Genomic DNA, 21,557 nt, shown 5'->3' with positions numbered 1-21,557 from the left:
ACTGTCTGCATGAAAATGGCCTCCAGCTCCTGGACTTACATTCTGGAGAGTGTGATTGCTCTGGTGGGCATTTGGGATGTTCATCAGCCTTCTTATCATGTTTGCAGTCTTCATTTGCAGATCATGGCAGTGGAACTACATTTATACTACAGAATGTTTGGCTGCCATGTTTAGGCCTGTAGAGATCCCTATATTAGTTCCTGAGTTTGTCGGAATATATAAGGGACATACTATACTGTCTTGCAGTTATTGCAGATGAAACCTTTACAGAAGTGTGAGAAAAAAGCCAGTACTGTTGTTTTTTTATATTGGAGCATTTATGAAGTCAAAAGTTTTTAACTGGTGTGCAGTGTTGACTGATTTAGCTTTAACAGGTTTGGGTTCATATCAAAAGGATTATATGACAGGCGAATCAATGGACATCCAGGATCCAACCTGGCAACACCAGTGTTGATTATGTTTTACTGCCATGGCTTGTTATCCTTCTGCTCATAGGCCAGCAAACAAATTGAAGCTTAATGTTTTCCAAAAGGGTTTAAAGACGTCTACAGTCTTAATGTGTGCCTCAAGCTTTGAGGCAGCCCTGCAGAATGGAGCTGTATCTGAACCAACACCTTGGTAAGGTTACTGTAGATAAGGACTAACATTGCATCAATTCCCATAGCAACCATGTGTCATCATAAGCAAAGCTGCCACATCACGCTTTACTGACTCCTTCAATTAAAAATGAAAAAGCAGAGACAACGAACAAGCGGAGTTGTTCGAGTTAGCTGTCTGCAGATTCATGCCCTTCAAAACTCTTAAGTCAAGCCTGGCAGCATCACATAGCCTGAAGCGAAATGCTCTTCGCAGAACCTTTTTCTTTTCTTCATCAGCATATTCTCTCTCTTTCGTCAAGGAGATAGAGTGTGTTCTCCTTCGTAGTGACAACATGTCTCAGGAGAGTGCATTAGTGAAATGGTGGCAGTCGTTGTGCAGGTATTTAAGGCCGTAACTGTCCTGCTCTGAGCACTGGATGAGTGCTGGTTTGTTTGACGTATAATGTGAGCATATTTGTGTTAGTCAGAAATCACCAGTCCATAATGTGAAAGGAGAAAAGAATTCTGTTTTGTGGTTTTATTATAACCTTTTCAACCAGCAAACAAAACATGATCTATCGCAACTTTTTTATTTAAAAAAAAAAGTTTTTTCCTTAACAGTTCTATGAAAGCATTAATTGTAAGAATTTCGTGTAATTTATTTCTTTTTTTCATTCATTTGTCCATTTTAAAATTCTTTCATCCTTAATCTATGCCAATGTTTTTTTAAGTTATTGTGTGATTTCTTTGTCTTTGAATAAAGGAAACTTGCAAAGAAGCGTAAGGAGACCCTGAGCAGCAGCACAAGGCAGGAGATGACAGTAATGGTGAACTCCATGGATAAAAGCTACACAGAGCAGGGCACCAACTGTGACGAGGCCATCTCCTTCATGGACACACACAATCTCAATGGAAGAAGTGAGTTGTTTACTGATGTAAATCATGCATGTGCTGACTAATCAGAAAGTTTGGGTACAAGTCTGAACTGAAAAGCCATTGAGCAAGGCCCTTAACCTTATCTGCTCTAGGGGTAATGTAACAGGGCTGACTCTGTGCCTGCTGTGTGGTGCTGCTGCTAGCTTTTAGGACCAACTGGCAGACCCAGACTTACATTCTTCCCTCTCACACTTGTATCATTGTAGCTCTAACTAAATAATGTGCTTTTGATGAACAACTGAATCATAATCTGGACGTATAAAGTGGTTAAAGGATCTAAAGAGCCCTTAGAGCCATGCCTGGTTCACATCTTCGTGTACTCATCTTTAATCTTGGGTGTTTTGGTGTCTATTCTCTAGGTAGAAATTTTCTTACCCTTTGTAGGATTAGTCCATAGTCCTCTGTCAGTGATTGTTGGATCACCAGCGCCTGGATCTGCATCTATCTGCTTAGCTAGACTGAAGTCTGTCCCCTCCCTGAACACACTGTACCTTTTAATGAAGTGTTGACACATATATTTTTTATCATTTAAATGATTTGCAGTAGTCCTGAAGACAGAGATTAAGAGATGCTTTCAAATTGTCATACAGTCTCAGATTCCAGTTTTTTTTATGTTAAGATAGTCTATTCTTCTGCCATTTTGACAGCAACAATAAAATATCTGTAAAATGTATCTGTAAAGGAGAACTCTGACCTCTGTGATGTCCAGGTCTTCCTGTTTTGTAAGCAGGAGGTAAAATTATAAAAAAAATATAATGTGGACTCCCAATGTTCAACAAATCAGAACAAATAGGTCCACCTGTCCTTCATGTTCATTTAGAAAACTCCCCCTAGCATTAGGTTGTAGTCATTTCAGTCTAATCAGGATATGATTGAGTCACAGAGCACTTTTTAATTGTTTTTTTTGTTTGTTTGTTTTTGTTTTTTTTACATTTTATATACATTTTCTTCAAATTTGGTCAATTCCGCCGACTGCTGCACATGCACAGGTCAACTGAGCACACAGTGGAAAGCCCTACAGTAACTGCCCTCTTCTTCATAATCATAATCTACAATTAGTGAATATCACAGGAATCTTAGACACCAAGAGAGCATAGCCCATTTCAGTCACAAACTATGATTAGCATTATATCATTAGTTAGTGATTTTTATAATTTGTGTGTTTTAGTGTAGAATAAAACTGTGAGGCATGTGTGTACATTATGTACAGTAGTCTCATGCAGCTGGGAGTCTGTCAGGTAATAAGAAAATGGAGCAGGAACAGCAGCCACTTCTTTATAGCGATTGTTAATATTTCAATCAGACTGCACCTTCTTTTACGCCCGACATGGCTGATGTGTGACCCGGCGGAGTGGCCAACAAACAAGGATAAATAAATAAACATGCGCTCTTAGCGACCGGGACAGAAGTGCAGCGAACGCCAGGGTAGTTCATGCGTGACCTTATCCTGCTGTCAGCCACCATAGCTGTGATTGACAGGCAGGTCACATCAGACAATGCCTTCTGGCAGCTGTCAGAGAGCCAGAACCTACCTGACAGCCGCTCATTCAGCTCTTCACCACCTACAGGCTTAACACTACCTCTTCAGTCTGACCACACATGGCTTTGTAGGGCTGTTCACTGAGCGGTTTATTTTATTTTAGCTGTCTGTAAAATATTTGAGCTATTCCTCATTCACGTCACAGTGGTATTTTAGGGCAAATTAGACAACCTTAGACTGAATTAAACTGACAGTCAGGGGAATTATGGATATCTTAAGTCTTAAAATAACACAGAGGAAGGCACACAGCCATGTTTGGTATATGAAAATGTCATTTACTTAAAGAGGTCATGGGATATTAGACAAAGAAAATTCAGGAATGTGTTTTTTCAAGTAAATTTACTTCTCTTTCTCTTTTTTCTTCGATTAAAAGCTGTTTCCTCACCGTCATCATTTACCTTGAAGACTAACACACTCAGCACTTCAGTGCCCAACACCTATTACCCAGGTAATCTCAGCTCTGACTTCTGACCTCCACCATGCTTTCGCTCTTAATTTTATTCAAATAAAGCAAAATCAGTCTGTGCAGGTTAAAAAAGAGCCCTAAAACCTAGTAAGCTTGTATTCGGTATTTTTTGCTTTGCTAAGTTTAATCTGTCATCTCCAAGGAAGAACCATGTCCAGTCATTAATGTTTACCATAAAAGCATTATGTACACGGTTAATAATACTGCATTAATTCTATTTCTTTCATATATACTGAAACATAGTTAATATTTCTCATTATGGATATTTAAACTGCTTGAAATGACAACAAATTTGGATTCAAATTAAACTGTGTCTAAATTAAAAGTGTCTAAAAATAAACTCAACAATCTTAAATTTGTTTAGTTGTCTTATATCTCATATTGAGAAATATTCGATTTTATATTTAGATCATATTATACTTTATTATTATTCTTTCTAAAGCACAGGTGTCAAACTCAAGGCCTTTCTTTCATTCAGTCCACACAAGCTGAAAATGAATATATTAAAACAACCATAATACACCAGTTCTCAGTGTATAGTAACTGTCGAGACCAAACATCAAGCCCACAACACACATGTTCTGTCTGCACCACCAGCTTGACCATAAAGCTTCATTATTATATAGCAGACTACAACCCAAACCTAAAAGTCAACCGTAACAACTACAACTAACATGACATAAGGATCAAATAATATGCATAACTTTGTTTATACTGTATATTGAATATTAGCTGATCTGATGTCCTTGGTGGTCCAGCAGCAGGATCCTCCTCCTCATTGTTATGGTTTGGGATTAATTTCTCAGGCTGGGAACCAACCCAGTAACTGAGGGGTTAAATCTCAGTGTCGGCCCCAAGCCTGGATACAATGGGAGTGTTGTGTCAGGAATTAATTGTAAATTAAATTTGCCGATCGTATGTTCATCTGTGGAGACCCTGAACCTGGAGCAGCCGAAGGACAACATTAGCTAATCTGTGTAGAAAGTAATAGTGTGGCATCTTAATGTTTTGTTATAGACTCAAATAGAGCCAAAAGCAATAGAAGAGATGGGTTTTTCATTTTACAGACAACTTGCAGAAACACTGCTATAAAATAATGTGTGTCTGTAGTGCCAAAAAAAAAAGTATAAGTAACACATCCCGCATTAATTACTGAGACTGAGCATAGGTGTGCTCTTCATTACCTAATGACGTCATCATTACTACTATAGCAAAGAAGCCATGGTATGAACGTATGCAAATGATGCCATCATTATGAACTAACTCATGACCACAACCAGACTAGAGAATAGAGACACTTCTTATATTATAAAATAATAAAATGAACATAATTGCATTTGTGACCCTTCAGAACCTGAGATTGACACCTGTTCTAAGATTTCATTAGATATGCATTGTTCTTCCTTTTTAGACAAAAATGTCTTCAATTTAATTGCAGTTCTAACTGTCACATGCTCTACTGCTTATTTCTGTCCTGTATTTACCTTCCCACTTTTTTCTCTTCTTTATAACCTTCAAAAATCTTCACTGGTTTTGAGCAGACCCCTTTGTGCCAACTGCTATCTTAGGTGAGACAATATTTCACTTCCTGTTTCTCTAATACCTAGTTTTATGTCATGTGAGCTGTTACATGTGCATTTCTGTGATAGCTTTTAAGAGACACGTCAGGATAATGGACAGTAAGCGAGAGAGGAAAGGGATAGAGAGATTTATTTTTGTTACTGATGATGGCTTCCTCACATCCATACCTGCCTGCTTTCCTCTTCTCTGTGAGGCGAGGGTCTTTTTTCTCCCCGAGCTCAGGTTGGCTTCACCCCATCCCATCCGCATTCCGTGTCGTGCGTGTGACGTCACGTATGTCTATGACCTCTCATGTGCATGGACAGATAATGTGGACTGGATGAGGGGGGTGACAGTGTGGTGCAGTAAACAAGTGAACAAACACATAAGGAAAACAACAGCCCACGGCCATCTAGACATCTCTTAATGACAGTGTAAAAAGCCCAGTTAGCGCAGTTTGAAGAACTTACTTCAATATTATGCGTCTCATAAGCTTCCTTACAAAAAAGTGCATTGATTTGGTTTAAGCAAAACTTAACATTGTCGTTCACAGTGTGTCATCAAATCAGACATTTGGCACAATTCCACTATGCTAGAAGAGGACTTGAATACACATGCTTTAGCAGAGCAGCTCTACACATTGCTTTTGACTCAGTATGATTTTTTTTAATCATTAATTTGGCCTAGATGTTTTTTTGTTTTACAGTAAGGCAACACTTAATTGTCATGACTCTATTTTAAATGGTAGGTCAATCCAGCCAGAATTTCAGAATAGGCTCCTTTTATGGACAAGAGTCAAAATATGTCTAGGTGCTCTTGTTTCAACTATCTTGTTGCTTATACCCTGTTTCCTTTCTCTTCTCCTTTTTTCTTCACATTTAACCTCTTATGTATCCTCTTAAAAAGTGCCAATTAATGGTAAGTTGCCAGTCTGCCCTGTGTTTTTGGGGGTGGAGATGTATGTGGGTCATGCCGAAGGGACCTTCTCCCCCAAACTGTGTTGCCTCGCATGGCCTTGCGTAGCATCTCGCCCTCCCCTGTCCACCTGTGCAGCCATTAGTTAGCATGGCCGTCACCTGTGGGCGTCCTCTTCATGCATACGTGGACGATGTGACATCCCCCCTCCCACCTGCACCCTATTATTCTACTCTTTGGTTTCACTCCCACACCCCAGTCACTTTGTTGTGAAGGTGTCTCATCTGACATTGACATTGTCATCGTAACTGCTAAGGTCACACTCTTTTATTCCATGTGTCATGGAGAGCTACAGGCGTTCACCATTTTCACCATCTGTGCAACCATTTTGCCATAGATCTAACTCTGTATAGCAAGTTTGTGTAGAGATCTCAGCTGTCAGGTAGCATATCAGAACAGGAATTTATTATAACACTCTGATTTTTATAAGTAACTAGATAATCTAGGTAATCTATTCAACATTTCAATTTATATCTGCTCTATGTGCATATTGTATTATTAGCCTTACACTTACAGTACTGTGCAAAATTCATAGGTTTTAAAGGTCTTGCAAACATTCATTTTTTATGAAAATTAAATGATAGAGAAGCATATTAAGTAACAGACCATTTCTCACATAAATCAAAAACCCTAATGGAGTCTCCAGGAGAACTGTATCAGCATCTCCACAATGTAAATTTCACACCACATGTTGACTATTTTTTTCTACTGTTAACCTTATTTAGTTAGTTTTTTTATATGTAGATATGTTTTCTTTTGTTATTTATAAGGGATTTGGATAATTTTTCTAAATGCACCTAAGACTTTTGCACAGTATTTTACTTACTGTGATGCGTACTAATGCTCATTTCCTCATGTTTATCTCATATTGTAACTCGATCGCAAAATCCTGTATTCATCCATTTCTCTGACGGGTTGTTAGAATTTTGTGAAGGTACGTGCATGTTACTTCAGGCCTGACCAGTTCCCTCTGGCCCCCTGTTTCTCTGACCTGCTGCAGATGAGAACCACACAATGACCAGTGAGACCAGCAGCTTGGTTCAATCCCACACTCATTCCTTTAAGAAAAGGGAGGCAGTGGATGTGCCCTACCAAACAGGGCAGCTCCATCCAGCCATCCGCGTGGCAGATCTGCTTCAGCACATCACCCAGATGAAATGTGCTGAGGGCTATGGCTTCAAGGAAGAATATGAGGTGAGATACTGCCTTTGTCTTTCTTTCTTTCTCTTCCTACACCCTCCCTTTTTGAGTTTCTTTTTCTTCCTCAACCTTTGTCTCGTTTTTAGTTGTTGTGCATGGAGTGCATAAATGTGTTTTCTATCTCTCTCTAATGGACTTTTCATGAGCGCTTAATATGCAAAAAGGACAAATTTATGTCCTTGCACTTAGTGCTTGTGTCATCCCTCCACTCCCCCAGCTCTGTGTTCATGGTTCTGCAGTTTGTTGACTCCATGCCACCCTGCTTAGCTCTTTAAGACAGGAATCTTTTTAACTACCTAGCAACCCCTAAATTATCTTGGTGGAAAAATTAGCTCTTAAATCTGAAAGTCTCCTGTTCCCGCTTGCTGGCAGACACGCTTGAGGGATTCAGCGACTGAGACTATTTGTTAACAGCTAAGACAGCTAAGAGATGTCAGCGGTGCCAAGCGCCCGAGTTTGAGCCCACAGACGCTCCTCGTTAAACAAACGGCTCTTTCAACACACACTCTCATCATCCACAGTCTCAACCGTTTGAATGTGTGCATGCACTTTCTGTCCATCTCATCTTCCGCTTTCTATATAAAGCAAGAACTGATTCACCTTTAGTGTAGTTCCAACCAAACCACGTTTCATGCGCTTCTCCTCCACCTGCCACTTCATTGTTAAATAAGACCAGAATAAAATAAATTTTTCAGCTTAAATACCCCCATTCAGCCCTCGTTCCAGGCTACCCCGAGGGCTCAATTCATTATGGATAAAGATTTTTTTAGGGCAGAGGTAGCTCAGGAGCTATGCTATGCAGGTTAAAAATACAGTCTGAAAAATAATTGATGCATCCTACCAACCCCTCCTCCCCTTCCCCCACTTTTCCTCCTTTTCGATATAAATGTTTTCTTTTTATCTTTCATTCTCAATGCCCATTAAGCTATAAAAAAAAAAACACAAAGTCACTGTAGTATGCTTTCGTTTGCTGTCTTTGCTCACCTGTCTTAGAAAAATTAACTTTAGAGCTGATGAGGTCTAAAAACTGAGCACTAAACTCTTAACTTATCTTTTCCCTGATCCATGCTTCTTGTTATTCCATACATTAACATTGGGAAGCTAAATGAGGTAAGCAGACATTTTTGGATGTGATTATAAGTATGTTATAGCTGCTTGCTAGTTGCACTTTGACTTGCCAGAACTTGCCAACTTAATACTGTCCAGTGGCTTGTCATTTAGGTCTTATATTGTGGCTGCAGAGGATGTGTGACAATTCACCATGTACATGTACAAAGTTATCTCATGACTGTAAATTGAATGCAATTCATTCATATATTCATCATTTATTTCTTTTAAAATAACCATTTCAAGCTTAAATCACATTGAACCCACAACACTTTAAAACTCCAGAAGTAAATCACGACATTAGATATAACTTACGTTGTAGCAATCGAATTACAAGGAGCTTTATATTTTAAGAAAGACACAGTTATAATTTTGAATAGCAGCCTTGCTTATGGATTAATGTGTCACTCATGCTAATGCTTACTATGCCACTTTTGCTTTTGGACACTGTGTCATGCTTTGCTATGAAGATTGACTTCAGCCATATATGCTTACATCTGAACATGCTAACTATGCCATACCAGCATGCAGGAGGTTGTGATGGACTTCAGAATGTCCTCTTTTGCAGTGTGTCACTTACTGTCTCAATTGGCAAGGAGTTTAAGTTAAATGTGATCACCCAGCCACAGATTTGTTCATATGACATCATCACTGGCATTCGTTTTCATCATTTTCAGGGTGACATACTGGCCAGAAAAATTCTCATTTTAATTTACAAGGCACTGGATGGCAAAATTAGCTAATCCATTTAGCTACCAAATATTAAACTAGCTAACCAATTCGCTAATGATAATGCACACATTATTATATTGTGTAGTTAATCCTATGAGCCAAATTGACTACAGTATCAAGCTGGATAACATTCATCCATTCATCTTCAGTAATTGTTCCATCCTGGTCAGGGTTATGATGAATTGGACATGGAATTAGTTAACATCTGGTGAATCGTTCCAGTGATGTCATACGAACAACTTTGTGATTATGAGTTGTGATTAACTTTCAGTCAATGAAATTTAACTTAAGCTCCACATTTATTCAGAGGCAACTGTCATTCAGTGAAATCAGGATGTTTGCTGATGATTTTATTAAGTAGGATATGTTTCAGGACCCATGTGTGTGTGTCCAGCCAAAATTCTCTCATATACAGTCAAATGGTTTGCAATGCATTTCATTTAATGACATTCTTAAAGTTTGTAAAGCACAATTTGCATGTTTTGTAGTACACATTGAAACAGTGATGAAATTTGATTTCAATACATTCACCCCAAAAACTCTCTAGTACTCTAAGACTAAAAGTATTGGCAGCTTTTGTAGTGTTTCTGTGAAGGTTTTAAATTATTCCTATGGCCAATTCTGTGTTGTGCATAATCCAACATTTCTTTATTTTAATATAGTTCCTAGCTACAGTGAATTCTATTTAAGTTTTCAAACTATTTTAAGTAACATGAACAGATTGTTGCTTGATGCTGTAAACATTATTTAATGAAATGAAGAAACAGGTGCGGCATCAAAATCTTTAAAAAAAAAAAAAAGGACTTTGTCCTTATTAAGTGAAATGTTGAGTTACACAATAGTGCTGTACATCCCTCACTTTTCAGGAACATTTGAGTATATCTTCTCAAGAGACAATAGAAATGAAATTTGGATATATTTTAGAGTAGTCAATATGCTGCTTGTATAGTGGCATAGATTTATTGTCCTCTGAAAATAACTTAACATACAGCCACTATTGTCAAAAAAGTGAGTACACCCTAAGTGATAACAGCTGTAGATTGTTTAACCATGCAAAGCCACATGTCCTATTCATCATGATAACGGTCTGTCGTTTGGCTCAGATGATGTCCAGCATGTGTGGCAACGCACTGGTGAGGAATACCAAAAAAATTTTTTGTCTTGCCTACAGTCAAGCATGGTGGTGGTAGCATTGTGGTCTGGGGCTGCATGAGTGCTGCTAGTACTGGGAAGCTGCGTTTATTGAATGAAACATGAATTCCAACATGGGGATGTGGTAGCTCAGTGGTTAAGGTGTTGGACTACAGATCAGAAGGTAATGAGTTCAAATCCCAGGTTCACCTAGCTGCTACTGCTGGGCCACTGAGCAAGGCCCTTAACCCTCAATTGTCCAGTTGTATAAATTATAATACATTTAAGTCACTCTGAATAAGGGTGTCTGCTAAATACTGTAAATGCAAATGTAACATTCTGAAGCAGAACATGATGCCCTCCCTTAAGGGCCAAACTGCAGCTTTCTGTTGTGAAAACGACCCCAAACACATGTCGTAACTCACCAAGGAGACAACTAATGTGCTGGTGAAGGCGAAGGTGATGGAGTGGCCAAGCATGTCTCCAGACCCTATTGGTAAACCTGTGGGGCATCCTCAAGCGGAAGGGGGAGAAATTCCATGTGTTTAACATCTTGCAGTTCTATGATGTCTTTATTGAGGAGTTCAAGAGGATACCAGCAACATCCTATGTACCTTTGGTGAATTTCTCACCCAGGAGGATTAAGGCAGTGGCTGACAACAATGCTGCTCACACAAAATACACACTTTGGACACAGTATTGACATGTTCACTTAGGGTGTAGTCACTTTTGTTGCCAGTTATTTAGACAATAATGGCTGTATGTTGAGTTATTTTTAGAGGACAGTAAATATATACTGCTATACAAGCAGCACATTGGCTACACACCATATATCCAATTTTTATTTCTATAGCTTTGTCCCTTGAGAACATATAATAAAATGTTTGCTGAAATGTGAGAGGTCTACTCACTTTTGTGAGATACTGTATATGAATGTAGAAATGTTTTATTTACTTTTGAGTGAGAGATAGGAGGTACTGTACACTCTATTTGTAATGGCAGTGATTATTTGTTAAAAGAAATTACATCCCACTGATGATGATCCTGGAACTCGTCCTATTTAAGAAATCACATGCAAATACTAAGAATATTTCCTTTTGTTAGCTGTTGTGATGCATTTATTGTTGTCCTTTTATTACTTTGTTTGACACAACTCTTTACACTGACTTGATAGGTTTCAAAGACTCCAAAGTCTTTGTGTTTTGCCGAGAGTACAGGTGCAGATTGCAAAGCTTTGTCTGAAACAGATGACTGATTTTTAATAACCACCCTTCCCTTTAACCCTCCTAGGCAGTGAGACAAAACATACAATGGTATGAGACATAACAAGGGGGCTCGTCAAATGTGAGCAAGAAACTGAGTATTATTATCTATTGAAAAGTTGCTTTGAGGCATGGCAGTGATGAATCTGTAATTATTGTTTGTGCTTGGAGTCTGATCTGGTCCCTTGATGCAGCCATCTGATTTTTTCCTGGAGTAATCCAGTGTGAAAAATCACCGGAGTTCGACTTTTTGAATACGCACACAACCGTATACATGTTCGGACTAATTATTTATAGCCCACCAATTAGGTTTTAGCTTATTGACTGAGTTTCTAAGGCCTAACCAATAGTATTCAGTGGCCTAGAGGGACAGCTGCAGCCTCGAGCTCCCTCTCAGCCATTATACTTTTTATTCTGTCTCCATCTGCTGCAAGGCTGCACTGGATTTTAATGATTCTGCTCCATATATTTATACTTATTATCATTTTTCTCCCATGCAGGAAAGTCTGAAAATCATTATTTAAAAGAAATAATTACTCAAGCATTACTAAGATTATCCAGTTATTCTGCTCAGAATGTTTTCTATTCAAACTTGGGATTTTTTATATTATTGCATGGCATATAAAGCATTGAGCAATCATACCAGAAAAACAATTTTAGTATTTGTTTGACAGAATTTGTACTTTATAAACAGCCTTTAAGGTGTCTGCTTATACTGTTTTGAATATATTAATATCTCGCTCGCTTTTTTCCAGCTGACATGGCACAGTAAGAAGTTCAACACGTGTCTGAACTAGTTTGTCTGTGCTCTCATTATTCTCCCCTACTGCGGTCCCACTGTTGGACTCTGCATCTCATTACTGCCTGCCAAACACACCAAGCATCTAAAGGTGTTCGTCATTCCCCCCCTCCCTCCAAAGGCTCAGAGACGCCATGGCTTGCTGTCACTCAGCCGACATGAAAAGACAGCTGTCTCCAAAGACACAAAGCTGCGATGAATAACAAACCAGCATTGCTTTTATAAATTTAAACTGTTTCTGGGAAGAGACAGAGAGCAAGATGGAGAAAGAGAGAGAGAGAGAGAGAGAGAGAGAGAGAGAGAGAGAGAGTGTAGCCAAGCCAACATTGTTGTCAATATGTATTAACCCAACTTCAATGGATGAGTTGGAAGGGAAAGCAATCTGCATTAAATACGCTTGCCCTTCAAAGTGTCTCTCGCTGACCTTTCACAGAGCCCTGCCTGGTCAGCAGAAAGGTCATGTGATAAACGCCATTAATTCGGGAAGAAGGTGCGATCGTATCCGAGCTCATTTCTGAACAGTAATAGTGTAGAATTTCCTTTAAGTCATATTGTTAAATGATGTGCATGCATTTGAAGTCCCAAGTAAAGTCTAGGAAAAACCTAAAACCAGCTTCTGGCTACATTTGACATTTATCTCTATCCCCATTTTTCTAGTCAATGGTTTACTTAATGGTAACTCAAGTTAAGCCCAATACAAGTAATTTAAATCATGTTCACATTAAAAAAAATTTTGACTGCACCCATTCAGCAGGAGACAGGGTTACGGCATGCCTCCCATCCCCAGGTGCTCCCTCGTGCCTTATGCTTTCTCTGTGGGGAACTTCGGCGGAAAGCGGGAGTCATCACTCTGACGGTGTCATTAACCATGCTGCGGCTGATCAAGGCACTTTGTTCTTCAGACAAATCCAGTGTCATCATCACATTCACAGCCAAACGATGTTCAGCTTCCCTAACAGAAAGAGCAGTAGTCACTTGCAATCACCAGCAATCATATCAATTGTCTATGCGACCGTTTGTGGATAATAATGCATCATTATGCTCTATTTATACCTCAGAGCCGCACTTTATCGAGAGGGAAGCTGGCAGCATTAAGAAGCTACTATGAGCAGACAAGTCTGCAAGCATGAGCACTCCAACATTCACCCATCCCAGTTAACAAACTAGATCTGCTTTTGAAGTTTGTCTTCATAATTAGCCTTAATTGTGTGGCTGAGTAGTTTTGAATGGGCAGATTCCCCACACTGCATTAATATTTCATCATCAGTTACTGTTCAGAAGAGTGTCAGCTTTAATTCCATCGCTGACTGCATTTTTTTTTTACTCTTTAATTTCTACAATTCAAGCCCTTTAGTGGTGTCAGAGAGACAGGCAGCGAAGTCATTTTTGTCTCAGTTGCAAACTCTGAGCCGAAGCACCTCTAATAGCCCTTAGTTCTGTCACTACTCCCAGGGTTCCTTGCTCCTGTCCCTTGATGTCAAATAATGATGTGAATCTAGTTAGTTCAACTGACTTCTTTTCCACTGATTCTGTTTGAACTCCAACTCAGCCATCATTTAAGATGGTAACCTTTGACCTTTTTGTGCCTTCTGTGCTCTTGCTTCTTAACACTTGTCTCTGCTTGTTTTGATTTCTCTCTACAGAGTTTCTTCGAAGGGCAGGCTGCACCCTGGGACTCTGCAAAGAAAGACGAGAACAGGATGAAGAACCGTTATGGAAACATCATAGCATGTATGTAATGATAATAATCTTAATTTGATCTTTCGAGAAACATTGTTCTGTCATAGAGTTTTGTCATCCTTTTGCCCTATCGTGGAGATTCTCACTCAAACTAATACATTCATATGCCTGTTCATACACATACACAACCGTCTAAAGTGTTTAGAATGATTAAAATGCTGTTTAAGATGAAACCTTTAGTGCAACTCCTTTTTTCACCAGACTTCTACACTAGACTACAGTAGTCACCTTTCCCATTTCTACCGTACTCATTACAAACCGCTTCTCCCTCTGAGAGGAAACAGCTCACTCTGTTTGGTTCCACACACTTCCTGTTGCTGGCTAATGAGGCACCAGCCAATCCCAGGCGAGCATGAGCCCTAGGCCATGTTAGACCTGATAGAGAGAACATTCCCAAAGGACTGGCAGAGTTGCATAGTGAAACTCCTTCACAACAACTTAGTATCTCTGATAGGAATAGGAAAGAAAAGCTGCAACACATGGATTGGTTTCAGTTAAACATAGTAGCAGCTGGCAGAGCGACAGATGCTTAATTCACAACGTTGTTACGTGTTATTATCTGCTGACGTAAAGTGGCAATGCAGAGGTAAATATTGTAAAATATTATAAGGGCTGCATATTTATATGTTGAAATAAAAGAGATATTATGAAATTCATATTTAGCTCTTTAGTGTTAATATAATATTTACAATATTATCTGCTGTAATTATAAAGACACACACAAAACTACTACTGTACGTGAAAATCTTTTACAAGCTTGTATCTAACATTTATGAGTAGTAATGGCTTTTTATTTCTCTCATTCTTTCATTCTCTTCTTATTGTCCCCAGATGACCACTCCCGTGTCCGACTGCAGGCTATAGACGGAGAGCAAAGCTCAGATTATATTAATGCAAATTATATTGATGTAAGTATGCACACTTGTCAAGGCTCAAACACAAAGCTCAATGTGTATGGTCATTGTGCTTGTGTATAGATGTGATTCTCTGCAGTCTAATGGAAGACTTACATTCTTACCCATTCTATACCCCTCCCATTATTCCAAGGGAAACATCATTGATCCACTCAGTGCTGACAGATTTAGCATAGATTTTTTTTGAGCCTAGACATAAATCCTTTTATTACTTGAGCTAATTAAGAGAATCGTAATTTAGTCTAGTGGACACAAAGCCAGTATACGTTTCTTGTTGTCTGCCGTTGAGACGGTGAAGATAATGCTCTTGCATACAGTACTGATGTAGTCATTAAGGCTGAGATTAGTCCAAAAATATAAACCTGAGCTCAACCTAATCTTTAAACTTTTTTTTTAAACATCTTTTACACAAAGTATGACCATGTTGCAAAAATTACTTCAGATCAATTCAGGTGTACTTGCATAGTGCTTTTAACAGTCGGCATTGTTGCAAACAGCTTTATGCAAATATAAAAATTTAAAATATTAAAAATGTAAAAAAATAAAAAAATTCAATTTAACATTTTAAAATGCAGAAATTAAAACATTAAAATGATAATAATAACAATAATTACAATTTTATAACATTTTATACTTTCCCTAAATTTATATTTAAACCTAAATATATCTCTTCTGCATTATATTCAGAGGGAAAAAACATGTAGCTAGCTAAGGTTTTTTTATTTAGAGACAGAAGCCTTTGAATATTTGCAGAGAACGGTGCCTTCTCGATGTACTTGCATCTGGCATAGTTGTATCCTTGCTGTCACCCTGTGAGGCATCCAGCATGCAAAAATTGTGGCGGAAAACACTGAGGAGCGAGGGAACTTATTCTTAGTTTTATTTCACCTTTCACATTTCACAGACTTTTAGGGTTAGCGTACATCACTAACATCAGAAGTCTGCATCAGGCTGCATCAGAAGTCCCAAACTATTTCCTGGTAGCTTCTGTTGAAATGCTGTCTTATAAGACAACTGACAAGAGCCAGCATAGGAAACAGAGCATCAAGGCAGTTGTCTTGTATTTCAGCTGCAGTCATGGTTTAGCATTTAGGCACAAAGGGATGATTAAAAATGGCGAAACATCTGAGCGTGTCTCTGCTTCAGTATAAAGGACCTCTGTCGTGTCTTTGCTCCCATCAAACAAACAGTGTCTAATGAAATTGGTCACATGTAGAGTAGCATAGGTCATTGTCCTTGTTGTTTCCATTTTGCTTTCTTTTTTTAAGTAATTTCACTGACAGAGCAAAGTGGTTATATTTCAAAGGAAGTTGTTTTGAATATTAAAGGCATGCTGTAGTCTTATGGTTGCTCTGGGCTGCTCTCAGCGTCCGGTCTCATTGGAAGAGCACAGCGACCTGGAGTGACTTTGAATGTTTACTGAACTGTTGTCGATTTTGTTGTTGTCGTCATGAGAGTCAACGGATAAAAAGAATAATCATTGCCACCTGTCTGTGCTTGTCTGTCTGTGTGTTGGGTTATCTCCCGGTTGGACCCAACCCCCCTGAAAAAAAAATCGTTCTAATGTTTCCACTTCCAGCCGAAGCTGTGGACCAAGTAAATGTTATTTTCACCTCCTGTCAGCCACCCACTTCGGATCAACATGCCCTACCAGCACCTACACATCCTGATCGCCTCCTCTCCTCCCACTCACTTTCCCTCTCTTTTTCCCCTCTTTAGCATGCCTTTTCACTTGTCATTAGGACACTTTACGCTTTCCTTCAAACAGATTCGTGGATGCTCGAAGCAGATGGAACAAGCTCTTCACACGCTGAATTATTTACCTGACCAGCTTTTAGCACATGCCGCGATACAGTCAAGACACTTAGCATCTTAAAGGACGATTAGTGAAAGCATGTCTCCTTGACAGACACCATTATTATATCGTGCGTTCGCAAAAGGAGAGATATGTGAAGGAGGTTTAATCCTGCGTGTCTGCTTTATTCCAGCTCTTAAAAGTGATTTATTCATGCTTTACAACATTTATGGTGCCATTTTATCCACATAACAATTTGCAGTTTTGTTTACTACTGAAACAAAACAGTATTGACTTACAGTAGGTAGGATACTGAGAACAGCTAATAGGTGTTAAAATGTGTGGCATTTATGCATCTACAGTACTTACCTTTAGATGAGGTGAACTTTATATCAAAATAAAGAAGTGTTTTTTGTTTGTGTTAAGCTGACTATGAATATTGATGATGAATGTCCCTTGAGCTACCACTTCTGACACAGACCTACCCCTTCCCATTCAAGGACAAAGGCTCAATTCATATTTAGTCAGTGCACGAGTCCTAGATAGGTGTCTGATGGGTGCCAACAACTTATTATCTTATTATAACAAGTTCTCAACACTCATATCATGGATGTGTGATTAAAACAAGTTTCTTATATACATTTGATTGCATAACATTTAAAACACATTACACAAAATGTATTACAGTACATTAAAATGACAATACAACATATATGTCTTAGAGTTGACACAGATTGTAATACATGGAAAAATAAATCTAGTCATAGAGCAATAACAGACATATAATAACTCTTCACCAAGCAATTGCATTTGACATTAAAATAGCATTCGAATACAAGATTTAAAAAGAGGAACGCATTTAGTCCTATATTTCAAAGATTTGGGAATTTGATTGAACAATCGTTTCATTTCTTTCCTTATTTAATTCTCAATAGTTTGATGTAGTCACTGGGTTGAGAGTCTGAACATGAAGATTTAACGATTTTTTCCCATTTTTTTTTACATTTTTCTTTATTATATTATGTTTGTTGTTCATTTATGCAAAAAACTTTGCTTGGTGGCAAACAATTTTTTTCAATGCAGTAGTTCCTCCATGTTTATTAAATAGTAGCCGCTTGATTATTTAAGCTTCTTTATATGGGCCCATCTGTGTCATGGCAGCATGCACAATGACAAAAAAGTCCATGATGAACCAGGGGATGTCTCCTCTACTCTGTCAGGCCCTTTATTCTAGCTCAGAACTTTAATTACAGACGATTTTCTGCAGTAAATATGGCGTAGATAAGAAAATAAGTAGAAGCTGACTGCAACAATGGAGACTGTGAACGAGTGAAAACCACATCTTTTCTAACTTAACACTGAGTTTCTGCACACTGAGCCCTTGCTAGGACACACCACGCTCGACAAATGAAATGAGGGGATTAGCGTAATCCCACAGAGATTGAGCCTATTCCATAATATAATTCCACAACCCATATCAATCAAAATCATTACAGCAGTAGTAAACAGTATTGTGGAACGGGGTGGGCATCATTACGTACACAGTGTTTATTTTTTAGAAAATGCAAGATTTTATTAGTGTCGAACAAATCCTAGCGTCACTGCAGTTTACATTTTCTGACAGTAATTTAAGGTATAATTTTGTTTCGATTTTTTTTCCCTCGGTGCATTGCAGAGAATTTGAAACAATTGGAAAGGCTCGCTTTATTATTTCTTCATTATTTTATTTGCTATAATTTCAATTTTATTTCCTAATGCAGCATCGTGAGAAAAGAAAAACTTACATTGTACAAGAAAAAGTTCTTATAAAGTCATAACTTTAATTTCACTCATTTGTTTTTTTACAGGGATACCATCGACCGAATCACTACATAGCTACTCAAGGTAAGAATACACATTCATTTATCCTGTCTAATCTTATCTTCTCCTTTCTTATGTTATCTTATACTGTCTAAACGACCCTTGATGTGTAGTGTAGTTCTTAGATTGGAACTCAGACTTTGCTGTATATTTATACACACTCACATACACAAACTCATACTCATTGAGCCATCTTGTGCTGAAGCAGCGTCTTGGAACAATTAATCAGCCTTAGTGTTGGCAGAGGCGGTGGAGTGGGATGGCTGTTAAAAGATGTGAGTAATAAATAAATGGATTAGTCGGTACGTACTTGCGCACTCTGTTGCTCAGTTAATCTGGCGGTCAGTGCCCGCTCTCCCAGCAGCCCCTGGAGGCAGTGTTTGATTGATAGTTAATTGTTGTGAGCTTCTTGGAGGCCGTGTTTTTCCCGCATGCTGGCGGCTTGTGGAGGTGCTACAGTGACAGGAAACAGCACCGAACGCAATCACTTCTCTTAATAGACTCACAAGCTGGTATAGTGGCACTGGGAGTTGCATAATTACCTGTTTATTGGAGCGCTGCCTGGCCTGTCCACAGAGACGGTTCCGTGCCTAAATGGCCTCTTAAGTTCTCTCTCTGCTTTTCCTCACCGACTTCATTTCAAAGCCGATCCCCAGCCAGCAAAGTGTAGAGTTGCATCTGTATCAGCATTTGTATATGACAAAGAGCATTTATCACAAGAGGTCTTTACAGTTTAAAAAAGTAAAATATGTTTATGTGTATAAATTGTGAACATATCTCTGGACATTTTACAACTTTGATTTATGTTACAGAATTCTTTGCAAATGCAAAACTGTGAAAAACACTACTTATTACAAATTTGGTGTGAACTAAAGACCCAGCCACTCATGACACTCTTTGTATTCACTGGCTTTTTATGGTGGGGGAAAAAGTTAAAAAGCTCCAACATTTTTTAGATCAAAGACACTTTTTGAAGCTTCACATCACATCCTCCCTCTTTCCCAACCATACGTTTACTCTAAAGAAGCTTAATTGTGTCCATTATTTCTCCCCTTTTTTTTACCTTGCAAACAGTTTGGAACATCAGAGATTAGCATACGGTATCATAGCAGTAATAATGAGTAAAGACTGTGCTGAGTAGATTATTAAGTATAGAACACATAAATAGTGTCACAAGAAAAGAATAAAATATGACAGGGTTTACTGTGCATCCCAAAGTGTTTTATTCTTATACCCTAGCAAGTAACCAACAATTATTATATTTAATAAAGTTTTTTTTATACATATGCATTATGCAAAACATTCATGAAACAAATTGGTACTTCTTGTCACTTACACATTACAGCAGCTATAGTTGATTGTTGATCCTTCACCAGCTTCTTCTTGCTCTCTCTCTTTCTCTCTCTCTCTCTTTCTCTCTCTCTTTCCCTTTGCTGTCTCTCCCTCTCTCATTCTCGTGTAGTTAATAAGGCATGTTACTGAAAAACCACAAAGCTCTTTGTCTGGAAAATGTAGCATTCCATCTTTTCCTTTGTTTTAAGCTGCTGACGCTGGATACACCTTCATTTTACAAGGTTTCATCATAAAAAATTTTAGAGTTTCTGTCATATATTAATGTAAAAAATTTCTTGTACGTTGTCTATATTTGTCTATATTTATTTCTCTGTGATTTTAGGTTATTTTAGATCTTATTACCCATTCTTGCCATGAAGATAGCCTCAGTAGCTATCATAAATTATAGCAACTAACTAACTAACTAACTGGGTACACCTTCTATAGATGTGAAATTAACGTCTCCTCTCTGAAAACATGCCAGTCCCAACACATAATCAGGTTTTTCATTAAATTACATGAAATGTCCACAATAAAATTTCACAAAAAAATACAAAAATAGAATGAAAGCAATCGTCAGGGCTTCTCTTGTAGAAAAGAAGCAAGAATTGACTGAACAAGGATTGAGTATTCAACAACACTCAATCAACAGATTTAGAATAGCCGACTGAGGGATAGCTCATTTAATTAACAGTCAAAACTAATACACCCTACAGCATACTTCCACAATATGGTATGCCACACACTGCACTTTAACTTCAACAGTTCAACACTGGACTATACATACACACTGCATTTAATACAATAATCTATCTGTCACCACTGGATACCATCCGATGCACATCCATGACATCCATGACATAATCTGTTGCACCTGAGCGTATTTTATATATAATATATATTTATATTTATACATATGTACATATTGCATATAACATGTAGTGCTACTGTAAGTATGTCTAATAGTACACTGTGTGTACCAACTTTATGTATGAGCCTATTGCACATTTTCATCTGTTAATTTCACCTGTATGTTTCTTCCAATTTCTGAAGTACACTCCCAAGAATTTCACTCACCAAGGCACATGTGCTGTGGTGATGTGACAATAAAAGTGACTTGACTTAACTTTACTTGAGAATAGATTTCAAACTGTACACCCAAGGTGATATTTTATCTCACACGCCACAGAGAGCTTAACTCCATCATCTGAGTCAGTCACATATAGGGCGGTGTACACTAATTACATGCATGTAGACGGGGATATGAAGGTTTAGTTCTGCGGTGTGAAACTTTTTCCTAAAAATTTTTTGCACACTGTCTTGTTGAGTCTTGTTGAGAGGAACTCACTAGGACGCACATGCGAGACATTCTTCCTGTAGTGACAGAGCAGCTGTCTGACAGGCCATCACACTCTCTGCTGTAGTGCCTCCCTTCCTGTATACTAGAGAAACCTTCCCAGTCTAATTGGGGAAGCCTGACATCACTTATAGGTGAACGGGGCTTTTTTAGTGTATCGGCATATTATAGCAGCATTTGTCAGTTTGTCCCTGCTGTTCCTGGCTGGAACACTCACACTGCACCCAGTGCTTTTCAGAATTGTATAAAGAGTGTGTATATAGGATATGTGTG

At 38.4% G+C, this 21,557-nt stretch overlaps 1 protein-coding gene across 17 annotated transcripts in view; it reads left to right on the top strand.

Moving 5' to 3' along the window:
- LOC113644346 (receptor-type tyrosine-protein phosphatase mu-like) overlaps positions 1 to 21,557 on the top strand; it is a 197,991-nt gene that overhangs the window by 161,761 nt on the left and 14,673 nt on the right. For 4 of the 17 annotated variants that reach the window (XM_047811072.1, XM_047811078.1, XM_047811076.1 and 1 more), the window contains 9 exons: positions 1,342 to 1,496; positions 3,428 to 3,502; positions 5,062 to 5,088; positions 5,987 to 5,998; positions 7,056 to 7,249; positions 8,357 to 8,365; positions 13,930 to 14,017; positions 14,858 to 14,934; positions 18,583 to 18,619. In XM_047811072.1, the coding sequence (XP_047667028.1) occupies positions 1,342 to 1,496; positions 3,428 to 3,502; positions 5,062 to 5,088; positions 5,987 to 5,998; positions 7,056 to 7,249; positions 8,357 to 8,365; positions 13,930 to 14,017; positions 14,858 to 14,934; positions 18,583 to 18,619 (674 nt within the window). The remainder of the gene's footprint in view (positions 1 to 1,341; positions 1,497 to 3,427; positions 3,503 to 5,061; positions 5,089 to 5,986; positions 5,999 to 7,055; positions 7,250 to 8,356; positions 8,366 to 13,929; positions 14,018 to 14,857; positions 14,935 to 18,582; positions 18,620 to 21,557) is intronic. The other 13 variants (XM_047811080.1, XM_047811073.1, XM_047811079.1 and 10 more) reach the window with 7 other exon arrangements.

This window comes from Tachysurus fulvidraco, chromosome 3, assembly GCF_022655615.1.
Source record: "Tachysurus fulvidraco isolate hzauxx_2018 chromosome 3, HZAU_PFXX_2.0, whole genome shotgun sequence".
NCBI lineage: Eukaryota > Metazoa > Chordata > Actinopteri > Siluriformes > Bagridae > Tachysurus > Tachysurus fulvidraco.
This window is presented reverse-complemented; position numbering and strand designations above follow the sequence as displayed.